This window comes from Chaetomium tenue, assembly GCF_020726465.1.
Source record: "Chaetomium tenue strain MPI-SDFR-AT-0079 chromosome Unknown F5144scaffold_3, whole genome shotgun sequence".
NCBI classification, from domain to species: domain Eukaryota; kingdom Fungi; phylum Ascomycota; class Sordariomycetes; order Sordariales; family Chaetomiaceae; genus Chaetomium; species Chaetomium tenue.
In genome coordinates, this window is record NW_027117331.1 from 4,482,729 (window position 1) to 4,500,533 (window position 17,805).

At 57.6% G+C, this 17,805-nt stretch overlaps 3 protein-coding genes across 3 annotated transcripts; all 3 read right to left on the bottom strand.

Annotated features, from left to right (window-relative positions):
• Window positions 1–340: 340 nt before the first annotated feature.
• Window positions 341–7,289, bottom strand: F5144DRAFT_620273 (uncharacterized protein; the record flags this gene model as incomplete). The annotated part of the gene is made up of 6 exons (XM_066792010.1): window positions 341–1,744; window positions 2,488–2,503; window positions 2,534–2,617; window positions 2,686–3,766; window positions 4,720–6,615; window positions 7,229–7,289. The coding sequence occupies 6 exons, from the start codon at window positions 7,287–7,289 to the stop codon at window positions 341–343; spliced, it is 4,542 nt and encodes a 1,513-aa protein (XP_066645518.1).
• Window positions 7,290–7,810: 521 nt separating this feature from the next.
• Window positions 7,811–14,680, bottom strand: F5144DRAFT_485540 (uncharacterized protein; the record flags this gene model as incomplete). The annotated part of the gene is made up of 7 exons (XM_066785508.1): window positions 7,811–8,523; window positions 8,595–12,220; window positions 12,334–12,455; window positions 12,482–12,533; window positions 13,088–13,137; window positions 13,204–14,378; window positions 14,488–14,680. The coding sequence occupies 7 exons, from the start codon at window positions 14,678–14,680 to the stop codon at window positions 7,811–7,813; spliced, it is 5,931 nt and encodes a 1,976-aa protein (XP_066645519.1).
• A 553-nt stretch (window positions 14,681–15,233) lies between these two features.
• F5144DRAFT_647272 (uncharacterized protein) lies at window positions 15,234–16,565 on the bottom strand (the record flags this gene model as incomplete). Its single annotated transcript, XM_066792912.1, has 2 exons — window positions 15,234–16,152; window positions 16,225–16,565. 2 exons carry the CDS (start codon window positions 16,563–16,565, stop codon window positions 15,453–15,455), a joined length of 1,041 nt encoding a protein of 346 aa, XP_066645520.1. The 3' UTR covers window positions 15,234–15,452.
• Window positions 16,566–17,805: the final 1,240 nt, after the last annotated feature.

Below are 17,805 nucleotides of genomic sequence, written 5' to 3' on the forward strand. Positions count from 1 at the left end.
TGCCGGGTTTATGGGCGGGGCGGGGAAACACGCCAGGATAGAGGACGTGGTGATGCGGTGACGAATCTCAGCACTGGGAGAAGTCTGATAACGGGATTGGGAAGCTGACTTACACTGCTTGGTGGGAAGACGCGGCAGTCTCTTGGCAAAAATGGAGAGAATGCAGAGTCGGTAGGTCGAAAAACCTCTTTTCTATCTCTCATGGGTAAGGTACATGTGGGTGGGTTGACATTTAGCTAAGATACATGATACATGATGTGTACATCAGTCGGACCCTGTTCATTCCACACCCCCGGGGCCCCGACACTTCATGTTCCCCTCCACCAACATGCAATCCCACTTAAGAAGAGCCACCCGTCGCCAACATATCGCGGCGCGTCTTGAGCCACGCAACCTGGTCCGCCTCAAGGATGGATTCGGTCCCCGACCAGCGGCCGCGCAGCTCTGTCGCAAAGTCCTCGAACTTCGTCCGCAGGCGCTGGAGGCACGCGTGACCCGGGACGTGGAAGATGGGGGCGGCACCGGCTTGCATGCCATGGACACGGCGGATCTGGTAGAGCAGGTGGCTAACGCTCAAGGGGAAGTCACAGGCCAGCTCCGGGATCGGCCCCTCGTCCTGGAGACGCTTCGTGAGGTCCATGTTGAGCATAATCCTGCACATGTAGCAGTTCAGCGCGTGGTCGTCGGTAGCGGGCCCGACCAGCCGCTCAAAGGCGGCGAACGCCTCGGGGGTATACCCGGGGATAATGGTAGGATCCCACATGGGCTGCCGGCAGGCCCCCTCGTCGCTCTCCAGATCAGCGACCAGCCCGGCCACAAAGTCCAGACACGCCTGGATGCCCTCCTCCCGACGCGCGGCCGCCACGCCCATCAGCGCCGGCAGCGCGGGGAACCGCTCGACTGGGCCGGCGCCCACGTCGGCGAGCACGTCCTCCGCCACCTCGGCCGAGAGGTTCGAGTCGAAGGCCAGCTTGCGGATGTACGTCTCCACCCGGCCAACATCGCCCAGCTGCCACGCGACGTTGAGCTGGTCCATAATGTCGGAGTCGACGTCGTCCTGGCCGCCGATGCGGGGGGGCGGGCGGGCGTGGAGCAGCCAGTCGGAGACGCAGGGCCGCAGGCGGGGCAGGACGCCGTACTTGTCGGCGGCGGCGATGATCTTGGCGATCTGCAGGCTGGAGCCGGGCGTGGCTGGGTCGGACCAGGTCGGCACCCAGCGCGGCTGGTCGTGGAGGAGGGCGAGCTGCACGAGGATGGGCACCGGCTGGTTGCCGGCGGGCAGCACGATGTGACGATCTTGTGTGTTGGCGTCGGCGTTACCGTTGTCGTTGTCGTTGTCGTTGCTGTTGTCGTTGTCGTTGGCGTTGTCGTTGCCGTTGCCGTTGCCGTTGCCGTTGCCGTTGCCGTTGTCGTTGCCGTTGGCGGTGGGCTTCATCTGCTGCTCGGGCTGGCCCTCGGGACCGAAGATCGTCTCCTTCCAGACCGGCGAGGCCCGCGTCATGGTGTCGAGAGAGACCCGGTGGCGGTACGTCTGTTTACCACGAGGTGTGTTGTCAACGACGTCGATGAGAAGTCGGCCGGTCTTGTCGAGGATGATCTCCTTCATGGGGAGCTCTGCGGCAGCGATGGGTGCGTTGGGGGTCGGGGAAGCGTCGGCATCGTCGGTCGTGTGGTCCTTAAACCGCGTGTTCCCGGTCATCAGGAAGGATATCATGGAACGCATTTTCGGTGCGTTGATGACTACCTGGTTGAAGAAGGCGGATTTGCACGATGAGATGAGAGGTAAGGATTGATGGAAGTTCTGAGGAAAGTGTGGTCTGCTTACCGATTACTCCTCCGTTTGCTGTCAAGTGGGAAGCGCCGGGATGTGTGTGAGAGGATTTGTGATGGTTCCGCTGCTGTTCTCTCCCTTCTCGTGAGGAAAGTCAAGAATTGATGCGCAGGACAAGTGCCAGTGTGTGTTGCGTTGGATATTGCGGTCAGTATCGCTTCAGCTGGTTGTGTTTGCGCTTGGGATTCCAGAAAACTTCCTTCAGATGATGACGTTGACCCCCTGAGCTGGCTCCTCCGAGGAGCCTATGGTGGCCAGCAAAGTTGCCGGATGAGGGAAATTCCGGTTGGAATTCGGATACTTGCTTGTTGATTGCCTGGTCGTCTTTCCATGGGCTTCTTTTCCGATAAGGTCACCGCCTTCACAGGTACGTATCTCAGGTACCTGAGGTACCGCATTCATCCATGGCGGCGAACGAACACCGCTTAATCACATAATTCGGTAATCGTTAAGGGCAGCGGCACCATGTTCCATGAGGGTATCACGCGGGGTCACAAAACACAGTCAGGTCCTTGGTAGACAGGGAAGTCTCATAATCGTGGGTTATGGCACAAGCAGGGAACTAGCTAAACAGGTCTCGGCTCTATCTCTCAAGGGTAAGATACATGTAGGTTGTCACTTGATTCCAGTTGACAGTCATCCCCCGAGTGACACACCTCCGCACGCAGTTCCCTCTGTGATGACCATCACCAGATCCCACACATCAAACAGAGGAAGTCTTTGTCCCCAGGATCTCGGTACGCTTCGTGAGCCACTCTAGCTGCTCCGGCTCCAGGATGGATTCCTCTCCCTTCCAGCGGCCAATCAACTCATCGCCAAGATCGAGGATCCTCTTGTGGAGGTTCGAGACGCACTTGTGCCCGTTGACCTGCTTCGGCCCCGGTCGCTTGCAAGACACGCCCATGACATGGGTGGTGATGTGCAGCAACTGATGGATGGTCAGAGGGCAATCCTCGGCGTCCAGCGGGATCTCCGGGACAATCGGCTCCGTCATACGCCTCGCGACGAACTCCTCGAGCCCGGCGTTGCATCGTTCGTGCTCCGGTGTGCCAGGCAGAGCCTGCTGGCAGATCCCCTTCTCGCCGCGCAGGTCGGCCAAGAACTCATGAAAGAAGTCCAGGAGGGACTGGATGAGCTCCCGCTGGCGCTTGCCCACCGTGTCGAACAGCCCCAGAAGTGATGTCAAGAATCCGTCCTTGCAGGCCAAGAGCGACCTGTCGCACGCCTTCCCCAGAAGCTCCGGCGTCACGATGGGATGGTAGACCAGCTTCCGAATATGATCCTGCACCAGCCCGACGGCGCCCAGCTGCCAGGCCGCTTCGATGCGGTGAACGTAGTGGCGATCCATGCCTTCAGAGCTCGGGCGGGCGTGCGGCAGCCAGTGGGAAACGAAGGGCCCGAAGAGGGGCAGAACGCCGTACTTGTCGGCCGTGGTCATGAACTCGCAGATGAACATGCAGACCTCCTGAGTGTCGGGGTTGTTGTGAAACCGCGGTACCAGCTGCGGCCGCTCGTGGATGAGGGCGAGCTGCATGGTAATGGCCAGGGGTGGATCGTCGTCCAGCACGACGACCCAGTCCTCGTCGTCGGTGGCAGGCTCCGGCCGCTCCTCGCCCTCAGACCCGAATATCTTGCTCTTCCACGCGGGCGACGCCCGCTTCATGGCGTCGAGAGAGCACGTGTGGCGGCGCTTCGATTTGCCGTGCGGTGCGTCGTCGTTCTTGTAAACAACGTCGATCAGAAGTCGACCGTTGTTGTCCAAGACAACAGGAGTGGCGTCGTTGGCCGTGGAAGCCACAGCGTTGGTCGTGCGAGCGGCATCGCGCTCCATACGCTTGGCCATCAGATCCATCATCGCATCCTCCATGTCTTCGGCCGTGGGATCGCCATTGCCAGTCGAAAAGAACACCGTCGTGCAGCCCCCGACAGTCGTAACTTTTATCGGTTCCCACGCGCCAGGCATTTTGAGATTGTTTGATGCCCGGTCGGAGATGGTGGTAGAGCAGTACGGTGAGAAAGAGTCAAGATTGGAGGTCTGATGAAGTGTGGTCTGATTGTGGGAGAGTGATGGCAATTTATGCGCGAGAATCTCGCAAGGTTCCAGACTGTTCGTTGCCTTCCCAGGCAGAACAGTAAAGCTTTGGTGATGGGAACAAGTGTGCTGTGTGGGCCAAATACCGCTGTTGTCCGGGGCCCCAAGTTTTTTTTGCTGTGTTTGACGACTGTGGCAAGGGTTGGGCACCCAGATCTTGTGAATAATGGTGCCGGATTAACGAAAGTGCCAGTTGTACATCGGGTACTTGCTTCCATCTTGATAGCATTTCTTCCACGTCCTTCCGATAAGCTCCAGTGACATCTACATGTACCCCCTTCTTCAACGGCGAGGAGTCATCATAATACCATCAAGCCCCTATCCACATGGACACATGGTGAAGATGGGTATCAAGCACGCTCATCCCAATATGCCAAACACCCTTTCAGCCCTTCCTACTCTCTTCTTACCTTCTTCTTTTCGTAACTACCGACACGGCGCCGCCCATGTCAACAGACCAGAGCAGATGACTCACCAGGCCGCATCCAGAATTTGGGTTACACAATAGGTACGGCGGTACTTCCGCGTGTTCCACGGGAAGAAAATAAGTTCTGTAAAGAGGTACTTGAAAGACTACAAGGGGTCTCCGGGAGTTGCGAACTCAAAAACATTAAGATGATGTAGTTAGGCACCTAGAGACTTGTAACTACCTAGTAACCAACGGTTGGTTCCTCCTTTCACTTGAAAGACAGCCGTCATAAAACAATCACGCTCATTGCCACCTCACATGCCGAACCAAGTACATGTACATGTCCTCAGCCCGATGAACACCCATGGCACCAAGTACCCTATACGCGATCCTTGTAGTATGCATCGATCAGCCTGCGGTAAAACGGCGTCGAAGTCTTTTTAGCCCCCATCTGATCCTCCGAAGCCCGTTCCGGCACATCGACCCTCTCGCCGTCCAGCCCCAAGTTCGTGACGGCGTTCTGCTGGTTGCCCAAGTAAAAGTCGGGCATAAAGAAAGTGGCGATCAGCGGAACCGCAGCCATGACCAGAGCGGTGGTGGCGATGTGGCCATTGACGTACGCATACGCGCGGATGGCGCCCTGCCTGACGGGGTCAGCAAAGTCGTACGCGGTGCGCAGCGTCTTGATGTTGCCGTAGAGCTTGGCGATGGTCGCCTCGTCCACGCCGGGCATCTCCAGATGCATGCGGTCGAGCATTTCGCTCGTCCAGATCGCCGACGAGACGGCACTGCCGATGGACGAGCCCAGGGTAGACCACAGCGTGAGCAGGGCGATGATGGAGGCCATGTCCTCGTGTGGCACAGAGGCCTGGCTGCCCACGCGGGCGCCGACGACGTTGAAGGAACCCAGGCAAAAGATCAGCTGCGCGACAATCAGGCGGGCCGTGTCTTGCACCATGTTGCCGTTGCTCTGGACCAGGATGCCGTAGCTGATCAGCCGGGCCACGGCGCCAAAGACCATCATGGACTTGTATCGGTGCGTGCTCCTCTGGATGAGACCGACGATGGGTCCCATGATGCTGAGGCCCATAGTTGTGATGCCCAAGAAGATGGTCCACTCGTAGACGGTCCACTCCTTGATGATGTACACGTACGAGGACAGGTAGGTGTTCCGGGTTGCCGAGGCCATCTGGTTGAAGGTGTAGATGGTGACGGAGGCCAGGAACGTGCGGTTTTGGAGAATACGCTTGGTCATGAGCGGTTTCGCCGCAACGTACACCTCAAAGAGAACAAAAGCACCGAGTAGCACGAAGCCGACGACGAGCATGGCGATCACGCTCCCGTTGGCCCAACCGCCATCAGCCTCCTTGGCGAGGGTGAAGGGCAGCAGGATGAGCGAGAAAGATGTACCGAGGATAACGAGCCCGATGATGTCGATGTCCACTAGGCCCTGGTAGAGGAGTTTCATCCAATAGGCGGCACCGCTGGAATTAGCAGCAGGTTCCTCGGCGGTCACCACGCCGTCCCCGGTCCTCAGGCGCTTTGAAGCGGCCATGGTAACCATGCCCATCTTCTCTCCCCGCCGCTGCATCGAGTACAGCGTGAAGATGGCTGGCACAAGCAAAACGGGTACGAGGATGGCGAACATGCCCAAACCCCACCGCCAGTTGTCGACAAAGGCCTCGGCAATGAAGCCGTTGACAGGCACGGTGATGATGAAGGGGATCGACAAGGCGGCACCGAAGAAACCGCGCCACTGGAGTGGGGTCAGGTCACCGACGATGATGTCGCTCAACAGGTCGAGCCCGGATTTGCCGACCGAGGTGAAGCAGATGCCCACGGTGTAGGCGGCAAAGGTGCTCGCACTGGCGGCGACGGCGAAGCCGACGACGTAGAAGACAAGGATGACCACGTAGGTGGTCGGCCGGGATGTGATATCGGCCAGCTTGCCGATGAAGGGCTTGCTGATGGCTCGGATGATCTGGCTGGCTGTGCTGACGGCGGCGAGCGAGCTGTGCTGGCCGAAGGTGGAACTGGCCATGGTGGTGAAGATGGTGGAGGTGATGCCCTGGTCGAGGGCATACGCAAACATGGTCAGGCCGATGGAGATGCCCAGCAGCCAGAGCAAGATCTTGCCAGACTTGCCCGACTGGTACAGGACCTTGTTGAAGGCCTCGACCCTGCTGACGCCGATTTCAGTATGATCTCCATCTGCGGCGGTGGCATCCACATCCGAGTCTGCGTGCGAGTCTCGTTGTGAGAAAACAGTCTTGGAATGGGCGTCTTTTTTTCCGCCCCCATCAACCGTCCCATAGCCCATCTGCGGCGAGGATGGTACAAGATCGCCATTGCTGCTCTCCCGGTTCGGCTGGCCAGCGCCAGGGGTCGCAGCCGGCGTCGACATGTCGTCTGGGGTCCAGCGGTTTCGGAGTAGACGCGTGATAACAAAGACAGAATTGACAGTTAAAGTCCGAACGGACGGCAGGAATGGAGGAATGGAAGCCCGGATGCAAGCGTGATAGTTGAAGTTACATGTACGTAAATTGCCGCCGTTCTCAAGTGAAACCAGGCACGAAGCGGGCTGCAAGCACGAGCTGCAGAATGATGGACCGGTGGGAGGGGGTCGCAGTTTTCTTTTGTTTTTAGTGACCAATATCAGTCCAGGCAGGGCCAGGGTTCTTCGCGTTTACGACGGTGTGAACGTAAATGGAATTGTTGGTGATGAATCGAACCATTGACATGCACCCGAGTACAGGGGGGGGGCGGTGATCAGAAACTGATCGCGTCCATCCCACACCCCCCCTCCCCCCACACTTGGCAACCCACCCATGATGATGATGTTCCATTGCATATTGGGCAGGATCTGATAAAAAAAATCTTGTCCAGGGTTACACACCGACATCGGGCTTTGAACGAACCTCCGGCAGTGTGCCGAAGGCTGCCGAGGGATGAAGCATGTGGGGAGCTGAACCAGCATGACACCCCGTTGAGGTTTGCAAATGCACTCAAAGTTGCAAAAGTTGGATAAGAACAAGCAAATTATCTTAGTATCGCAGTTGAGAGGTATTATTATTACTTGTAGTCTACTTATCACGGGTGGAATCGCCGTGGTAGGGGATCTCTGGTATATTGTGTGGTTGCACGAGCAACCGAATGTAGGAGGCGCGGCGCGCCCAGGGACAACCCTGTCTGTGTGGGCCGCGCACAGACCACACTAGTAGGACCCCACTACCAGGGGTCCTGCCCTGCAACCCTGACCCTGACTAACTACAACCCAAACCCGTATATGGAACGGGCTGTGCCCGTGACACTACTTGTATCTAAGGAGGTAACTCTAATATCGGATCTTGTTCCCAGCACTGTATTGCGACCACATCGTCACACTCGTTGCCCTTCTCATGCCCAGGGCCAGCCCGTCTAATTACATCAACAGCACACACAAGGTTAACGGTGTTCTCCCGGAACGATCAGTATTGCCTCAAGGTTCTGTCCCCCCAAGAGTGGTTTTGGAGGCATCGCAGAGCGCCCGAAACAGACTGTCTGGCTTGGAATAGAGCTCTGATACGGCGCCAAATTCGGCGACCCGGCCATTGTCCATCACGGCGACCTTGTCGCAGGTGGCAACGATGGTATCCAAACGGTGAGCCACAGTGAGAACCGTGGCGTCACCAACAACCTCGTTCAACATGACTTGAAGCTCCGCATCAGCCCTGCCATCGATGGAGGCCGTGGCCTCGTCCAAAATAAGAATCCTAGACCGCCTCACAAGGGCGCGGGCGATGGATATGAGAGACCGTTGACCATGAGAGAGATTGGCGCCTCCCTCCTTGACTTCCGAGTCTAGTGTTAGGCTCTGGCTGCCGCCGCTAGGGTCGCAGTCTTTGTGGTTCTTCTCTTCTTCGCATGGACTATCCCCCATGTCCTTATCTTGACCACTTGAACTTGATCCGTCAGTATTCGGTTTGCTACCGGCAAGTCCAACTCTTTGCAAGCACTGGCGCAACCACGCATCATCGTACTGCCGAAACGGATCCAGATTGTACCGAATTGTTCCGGCCAGGAGGACGGCATCTTGGCTGATGACGGATAAGCTGGACCGCAACAGATGTAAGCCAACCGTGTGGATGTCAACTCCATCGATGAGAATCCTGCCGCTTGTGGGCTCTACCGTCCTGAGCAAAGCGGATATCACTGATGCATGGTGAGCCGACGGATGACAAAGATGGAGTTTAGATCAAAGAGTGACTGGACTGGGTACTCACGCGTAGTCTTTCCGGCACCAGTGCGTCCGACAACACCGACCTTCTCACCAGGCCTTATGTCCAGTGTGACATCCTTGAGAGCCGGTTTCAGGCCAGGACGATGACTGAGCGTCAGTGCCTCAAACTGCACATGACCAGCCCGCGGCCATCCGCTCGCCTTGAGGGGCTTATCCACGTCGTCGGCCTCGTGTGCGGGCTCCTGCTCGATGTTGTAGGCGTAATGGAGCATCCTCTCGACCGAGTTCATGTTGTTCTCGATCTCGGCGCTCTGGCGGATCATATTTCCAAAGACAGCCTGCGCCGTGACCACGTACGACAGCACCACGCCCCCGGACGACGGGGCGATGGTGTCTCGGAGCCCCACGACGAGCAGAGCCGTGGCCAGGACGAGTGTCGCGCCGCAGAGATCGAGGCGGAGATTCAGCCAGCGCTGACAGGCCACCGACATCCAGTAGGCGGCAGCCTCGGCGTTGATGCTCCGGCCGTTGTCGTCGACGAAGCGCGACACGGCGCCAAAGGCCTTGAGGGTGGGCAGGCCGGATAAAGATTCTCCAAAGTGTTCGTAGATGCGGCTTCGGAGCAGGTTGTTCAAGCGGCGCAGCTCGCGCGAGGAGGGCCGGTAGTACATGCCGGTCCAGATGTAGACGAGGAGGAGAGCGGCGGCAATGGCGACAAAGGCCGGTACCACAATAGTCACCACGATGATGGTGCCCAGAACCTGAACCGCTGTCGAGATGAAGAGCCGCAGTGTCTCGCCCACGACGTTATCCACGGCGTCGACGTCCTTGCTGAACCGGTGTGTGATGCGGCCTTGCGGTGTTGTGTCGAAGAAGGCCACAGGTGCGTGCAGGACCTTCGATATGGCGGCGTGATGAAGCCTATTCGAGCACCAAAAACAGAATAGGGCAAAGGTTGCGCTCATGCAGAACAGGCCGAGGGACTGCCCAATACCAAACGCCGCATAACCTCCCATATATGCGTCCTCTGAGATGGATGTGTACTTGTTGTCTTGCCACCAACTCAACCACAGTGGCGAGACAATGCTGGTTCCCTGGTATGTGATGATGGCCGCGAGGAAGAGCGGCACAGTGAGCCGGGCGTTGCCCATCTTCACGTAGCGAGCGTAGGTCTTGCCGCTGACAGAACCAACAAGCCTCTCTTCTTTCTGCATGATCTCTTTGCCTCGGTCTTCTCGCTTGCCGCCCTCTAGTTTTGGGGCGGCAATCTTTTGGCCCTGGTCTTGGTCCTCGTCCTTCTTGTCGCCCCGCTTTTCCACACCCTTTACGTCGGCTTCCTGGTGTTGCGGTTCCTCAGAGTCGCTACCGTGACGAGTGGAGTCCGAGTCTGAGTCTGCTCCCGATGATGAACCAACAAAGAGAGAAAAGGGCCCCCCACCAGCAGCCAGAGACTCATATGAGCCCTGTTCCACAATCCGGCCATTCTCCATGTAGACAAGGTGGTCTGCCTGCCTCGCGAAAACCATCGAATGCGTCACCAGCACCACGGTGGCCTCGTTGTTCCTCCGTGCGCGGTTGATGACCATGTCAAAGACCCGAGCACCGACATGGGCATCCAGGGCAGAGAAGCAGTCATCAAGAAACAACAGCGGGCTCCGACCATAGATGGCCCGGGCAAGACTGATGCGCTGCTTCTGGCCGCCGGAAAGGGACACGCCCATCTCGCCCACGACGGTCATGTCGCCCTCGGGCAGCCTTTCCAGGTCTGGGTGCAGACAGCACCGCGTGAGCACCTCCTCGTACCAAGCCAGATCCAAGGGCCTGCCGAAAACGATGTTCTCCCGCACCGTCTCGCTCAGCAGCCAAGCTGTCTGCGGGGCGAAGGCGAGTTGGGATGACGACAACGAGTTGCCGTGGTTTAGGCGACATGAACGTGCCTGGACGAGTTGCATGTCTCCCAACAGCGCCCTGAACACCGAGGACTTGCCTGATGCCACGGGCCCCACGATACACACGAGCTGGTTCTTTTTCACCACTAGAGAGTCGAGGTACAGTCTCGGGCTCTGGTTCGTAGGCACCTTCGGTTCCTCAGCGTCGGTACCAGCGTCATCGGCCATCAGTTCAGCGTCATCGTGATAAGCAAACGTGGCGTCCTCAACCTGAACTGCCACATCCGCCGAAGAGTCATCCCCTGCTTTTTCATCAAGCTCCGAGTCTCGGCCATATGGCCCAGCATTTCCAGCAGGCCCTACGTCTGATGCCCGCATAAAGACAGCCAAGCGCTCCAGTGCAGCGCGAGCATCCGCGATGGCAGAAAGCGCCGTAGGCAAAGCCTGCAACGGCGTCCTGAGCAGCAGGAAAAAGGCCAGGGCAGAAAACACAACACCCGCCTCCATGCCATTCTCATTCGTCGCCCCATAGCACACAATACTCGCCACAGCAGCCAGCGTAGGCGCCGTGTACGACACAGCCGTGTTGAGCGCCCGGAGCAGCATCCGCTTGCGGATATAAACCACCTCGTCGGCCCTCAGCTTCCTAATCTTCTCCAGCACGCTCTTCTCATACGCATTGGACTTGACCAACCGAATGGTCGACACGGCCTCCACCACAGCCTTCACCCGCGCATCAGTGAAGGGCATGCTCGCCCGGCGCAGCCGCAGCAGGCGGCGCACCATGAAGGTCTGCAGCGGGTACAGCAGCACCAGCAGGCCAAAGCCGGGCAGCGCGCTGTAGCCGAGCGACCAGGCGGTCAGCGCAAAACACAGCAGCATCTGCAGGAGGCTGGACCAGGCGGCGTGGAAGAAGCCGCAGCAGAAGTCGACGCGGGTCACGTCGGCGCTCATCAGGCTCATCAGCTTGGCGGTGGCGAGGCCGTGGCGGAGCCTGGCCGGCTCGGTGAGCTGGGTGGTGGCGCGCCGGTAGATGGCGTGCATGAGGGCGCCGCGGAGCAGGATGCCGGTCGTGTAGGAGCGGTAAAAGCCGTGCACGTTGGCGGTGACGGAGAAGACGAGCAGCGCGAACAGGCCCACGGCGTAGCCGAAGCCGGCGCGCAGGGCGTGTTGGGATGGGTCGGAGAGGGTGTTGATGAGGAAGCGGATGAGCAGCGGTGAGAGGATTTGGGAGAGGTCGCCGGCCAGCTTGAAGAGACCGCCGAGCCAGAACCAGCGGAAGCAGACGCGGTTGAGAGCAAGGGCCAAGACCGTGGCGTCGGTTGTGCGCCTCGCCCAGAAGGGTCTCCATGACAGGAAGCCGGATGAGGGCGGTCGATTCCCGTTTTTCTGCAAGCTTTCGGCCCAGTGCTTTTCCAGTCGATCGGCGTGGTCCTCGGCCAGCCTATTGTTGGGCATGCTATACAGATCGTCGACCTGAAGAGGCCTCGTGTAGCCCGTCCTTATCGCAGGACTCAGCCAGGCGAACATCAGGATGGACAACCAGCTCGCCGTCGACTCTGGCAACGGGAGTGTCTCCCCGGCCGCAGTGGTACCGCCATTCTCGTTCCCCTCGTCGCTCGGGCCAGAGTTCGGATCCAAGTTCCGTACCGCCAGTCGCGTCTGAATGGGCGTGGTGGATAAAAACGGTACCTTTCTGTACCACTTCCGGGGAGGGAAAGACTCCCCGTCATGGGTCGCCATGTTGGGCACTGCCGTGTATTTGGCTGGAGGCGGTGGCCTGTGACGTTTCGAGGAATATCATGGAGTTGAACACCGGGCACGTGTCTTGGGCGTCTTCTCGGCAAGTCCAGATCCTCGTACCTTGTGTGCGGCGGCATCAATCCATCGTACCGATGAAACAACACGTGTGCTTCGACCGTCGGCAAGTCTGAAAATCCTGCCGATGACCGACCTCCCGCGCTGAACGCGGGAGTTGTCTCAGGGCCAAGAAAGTGATCCGCGCTTCCTTTTCCCTGATGAGATTTTACCCATGTTCAACAAACCAAACTTCTCCGGGCCCATGGTTCTTGGCTTTCGGCTGCCAAGGGGGGCTGGGGCACAATCAGATGATCTGATTATTCGTCGGCTCGGTCATCATGGTTCCGGTGGAGCTGTTGTTCCCGTGTGAAAACCTTGCCCATGCGTGCCGCGTGCATAACCCACCCCCCCAGCAAGTGGAGCGGGTGAGCCAGGCAATGGTTGGCTCACCCTGCGGGATTGGTCGCGCGAGCCAGGGCACCTGAAACCTGGTCGGCGGTCCCAGTTCTGGGCTACTTTGTCTCCCAAAAAACGGGGACCTTGCGAAACGTTGCCTTTGAACTGCAAAATAATACATGCTCATCTAAACCATTTTTGGCGAGTTCTCTGATCTTTCCCTCAGCAGCGCCTGGGTAGCGCCCGAGCAAGATGCTTAGGTAGAGGTGGTGCGGGGAATTGGGGTTGGGGAGGGCAACTTTCGGGTACATGTAATTGAAGCAACACAGAGTCCGGTTTGCGACTGGAGGCCACTGCCTGTATCAACCACCGATTCACGGATCGACATCGAGGTATCCAAAAAAGATACCTAACAAGCTTGAATCTTTTTTGTACCGGGTAACCTACCTACTATGTAACTTTCCAGCCCCTCCCATTTCCACCATGTCCCTCCACAGTCATCTACATGCATATGCAGCGGCGATTCGATGATTCCTCGCCGTTTCCCGTCGTCCGCCCAATACCTACCTCCGCTACAACCTCGGTAGTATCGAACCGCTTGGCGAGGTGCTCCGTCTCAACCGCCTTCTTGTTGACGGCCTCCTTTTCGAACCCGGCAATGGCCTTGTACGCGGCACCGATGCTCTCCAGCTCCTCCTTGGGGATGACATCGTACACGTTCGCAAAGCCGTCCGGGGCCCGCTCGTGCGCCAGTTGCAGCACGTGGTCCGGCCCGTTGGCGCGGTTCGCCATGACGATTTGGGAAGTCGGAGGCAGGCGATCGTCCTGGTACGCCGTCAGCGCGGCCTCGACGACTCCTGGCTGCTGCCACGTTGTGACGGTATCGGCCAGGCGGGCGGCCAGCGTCTCGGCGTCGATGATGGCTTGCGTTGCGCCGTTGCTCCCGATCGGATACATGGCGTGGGCGGCGTCGCCCAGAAGGGTGAGCCGCCCAAAGGTCCAGCGGTCGACGGGATCGCGATCGCACATGGGGAACTCGAAGACGTTCTCGGTGCTCTCGATGAGCTCCGCCATCTGCAGGCCGCCGCACTCCCACTGGGAAAAGGGGCCGGAGAAGCGCTCCTTGGGCACGCGCTTGGTCCAGTCCGTCGGCGGCGGCGTCACGTCCGGGTCGTTCTCGTCGCGCACGCGCAGCTCGGCGATCCAGTTCACGAGCGAGGCGCCGCGCCGCGCCGCGCGCCCGCTGATGGGGTACGCGATGAACTTTTGATTGGCGTGCCCGGCCCACACCATGGAGGCGCCGGTCAGGTACGGCGCGCGCTCGACGCATCCGCGCCACAGCATGCGGCCGGAGAAGCGCGGCGGGCCCTCGTGCGGGTACAGCAGCCGTCGGGCCGTGCTGTTGATGCCGTCGGCAGCGATCAGTACCGCTGCCGTCATGGACGGGATGGCAGGCAGCTCGCCTTGGGGCGCGCCGCGGCGGATGAAGCGTGCGGTGATGGAAGACGCATCCTGCTCGTAGGCGGCGAAGGCGTGGTCGAGGTGCACGCGGTCAACGCCGATGCGGGCCTTGACCTCGTCCAGGAGGAGCATCTGGAATTCTCCCCGGTGCACCGAGATCTGGGGCACCTTGTAGCTCGCGTGCTGGCCGCGGGGCTCCGACAAGATGGGGTGGCCATGGCGGCTGTAGAAGTTCAGCTCCTGCGTCTCCACGCCGACCTCTCGCAGCGCATCCAGCAGTCCTGTGATGATCGTCAGCTCCTGCCTCCTCCTGGAAGTCTTGGTGGCCTCCGCAGAGCAGACGGCGTCTTCTTCCACCGGCTGCACGAAAAGGGAAGCACTGAGACTCACCTAGATTGCGCAGGATCAGCACCGCCGATGGCTGCACGTTGATGCCGACGCCAAGCGTGGTAAGCGTCGAGCTGGCCTCAAACACGTGGATGTCGCTGAAGCCGGCGGCGTGCAGCGCGAGCGCGGTGCTCAGACCGCCGATGCCGGCACCGGCGATGATGATGCGGGGCTGCGGATCCGAGAGGAACGGCATGGTGCACTTGTGGGCAGGCAACGCACAAGACTGGACTCGAGTCACACTCACGGGACCTTATCTGGGTGCGATACTAGTGCAACCTGCAAAAAAAAACAAGACGCCAAAAACTATAGGTACCTAAGGTTGGAAATGGTGGTGTGGCGGATGGAACTGGCATTCGACGCCAGTAATGCAGCGCGTGGATTGGTGGTGTTGACGCCAGCGTTCAATGGATGGGGATCTGGGGTCGCACCTCCTTCAATGACACCGACAACGCTGGCGACAAATTTGACCGGCACTTTGGACGGCACTTACACGGTGTCCTGGCGCCAAGCCGATGGTCCAAGGTAGCGGTCCCATCGCGTGCGGATTATCCATATTTGCCGCCGCGTTGTTTGCCAATGAAGGACTGGAGGCTGAGGATTCTTGCGAAGCGCCCCTCTCAGGAAACATTGAAGCTAACATAATTGACGGGGCGAGGCGACAGAGAACCCGATGATCCCAGCCAGCAAGCGAGTGGCGATGTACGAGAATCACAGTGACCATTTTTCAATTCGAAAATCGTTTTGACGGAAAAATCATGTTGGCGCTAAAGACGTTGCTGGTAATCATTTTACAACCCAACTCCCATGTCGGTTGGTCGGTATCTATATTACGTACCTAGGTACCTGCCTAGGTAGGTAGGTAGGATTCGTAGAGGGCGCATTACCTCCCAGAGAAACCTTCCCCGATGGATATGCGAGTACCGTACACAGCGAGGTACCTTACCTAGGTACAAAACTGGTAGCTATCACCACCATCGTTCATTTCCGGAAGCCAGCCCAACAAAACCAGCATTCCCCCGCCGCACTGTCTGGACAATGCCATCATCCGCTGTGGGTTCGGCGCTTTCGTCATCCTGCGCACTCCAGTTGCTATAAACCATGCCCGCCTCGGATATGTCCTTCCGCTGTGGGCCAAGTTGTTCGTCATCCGAGTTGTTGTTTTGAAAGTTGTACCACTTGGTATCCTCCGGGGATCTGAATTTCCCCAGCTGGTGCCATCGCGTGATCGTGATTATCCAACCCTCCATGGTTTTGCTGCACGTGGGAAGAGGGCCGTATTCCACGTCGATGCAGAAATCGGTAAAGCAACGAGGACACGACCTGAGAGGACCGGTGACGGGGGCAAACTGCATGCCAGGGGCTAGCGGCTTATCCAACTCATAGGTGCGATATCTGCGCAAAAGAGGCTTGGTCAGCGACACGTGCTGGCACATCAGCGTGTTGCTGAAGTAAATGTCGTCGATTTTCATCCGAAGATTACGTGCGAGGCCCTGATCGTGATAAAGCTGCGTAGTTATCTTGAAATACAGCTCGTCGCCGATAATGCGCGGCGACCATGATCGATTTTGTACCAAACGCCCGCCGAGGCCAGTTTGCGTCGTATAGCTGAAATCCTGTAGAGCAGGGCCGTGTAATTCCCCGTAAAGGTGCCGGTTCATGACCAATCTGCCGGCGGAGAAAGTAAGTAAATCGTTGTCTCGTACATATAGGTTTCCCGCTTTGCAAGGCCTCTTGTACGGTTTCAGTCCCTGTCCCGGGTTCCAATGATGTAAGTACTTGCACTCGTAACACTTGTACAAGTGCGGTACATCTTTCTCAATCCAGTCAACCACCCGAAGCCTTTCCTCCTCGCCTAGCGGAAACCGTACCAGCTCGTCCTCTCTTGCGTCGTATATAAGCTTCTTGAACCAGGAGCAGGTTAGAGCGAATGCGGCCACAGATTCTGGGGGAAGGTGACCTAGGATGAGCCAGATGATCTCTTTATGTTCGCGGCAAGAGAAGATCGGGATAGGCGGTAGCGGTCTCCACCAGCGAATGAGGCGCCAGGGGGACAAGCCTCGGATGCAATCCAGGATCATGATGGCAAGGAAGAGAAGGGGTATACCCTCGGCAAACCGACGTTGTTGAAATGCACGGTCTTGCCAGTGACGCTCTTGTTCGTCTCTGGAAGATGACGAGGGCTGTGGGGGTATGAAGTAGTAAGGAATCAGCACATATAAGCAGCTTATATACTAACAAAACTGCATGTTCTGGTCCTGACTCACCCGGATGTGTTCCGGTCTGAACTCTATAGTACTTCAAATGAGGCTATTGTTCCACCCATCCACGCTGTATCTCCCGATACATATCTCATTTGCAACCCATTGCGCCAAGCTGTTCCAGATATCAGTAATCTTTCCTTCATTGAGATATGCACTATTCAGTCTATGGGCGCTGGGACTACGGAGTAGCTACATTGTGAAACCCAAGATACCTAGGCAAGTGTGACGGTAAGCGAATCAAATACAGGCAGTGTATGTCACAGATGTGGCCAGTCTACGTCTGCCGATTACGGAACGGCTCGCGTTGCGCTGAACCTTCGTCCATACGTTCCATAATACTACTATCTTGTCATTTAGATTCATGTCCGTTATTTGCAAGTTTGTTGGAAACTACGAAATTGCTTGTTCATCAAGGCATGTTCATTCCATTATTCTCAGTCCCTTCATCCACTGGAGCGTATTTCTCGTTAGGAATAAAGGAGAAGAAAGCGAGTTCTTGTTATCGGACACTTAACGCCTGCATACATGGCTGCATCGATATCCTAGATGAGCGTCAAAACACCTGCGGGCAAAGACCGCCGAAAAGCAATTCGTCAGTGGAAAGCCAAATGTGATACTAAGTGACATGTTGCTGGCTTTGATGGTTCACACACCACTGCATATTATTTGTCTAAAATGAATGCGATGGGTATAAAGAACTTGTTTACAAAGTCAATGAAAGAGACCCTAAGGACTAGAAGCCTGGTCTGTCGTATTTCCCCCAGAGGTCGCCAGTCTTCTCGGGGTAGTCTCACTTCACTTCCACTCCAAAGTCTATCAATATTGCCCGGCAAGGTCTCTCTCGGTAGTCTCAGTTCACTTCCACTCTAAATTCCATCAGTCTTGCCCGGCAAGGTCTCTCTCGGCAGTCTCACGTTACGTCCGCTCCAATTTCTATTCTTTTTGGTGAGCGAGAAACGCAATCATGGAATCGGAGTGGAGTTCTGCCCTCCCAAACGTTCAGCTGGGGGTGGCAGCCGCACAGCTGGGCATTACCTTCTGCAAGGAAGTCGTGCCA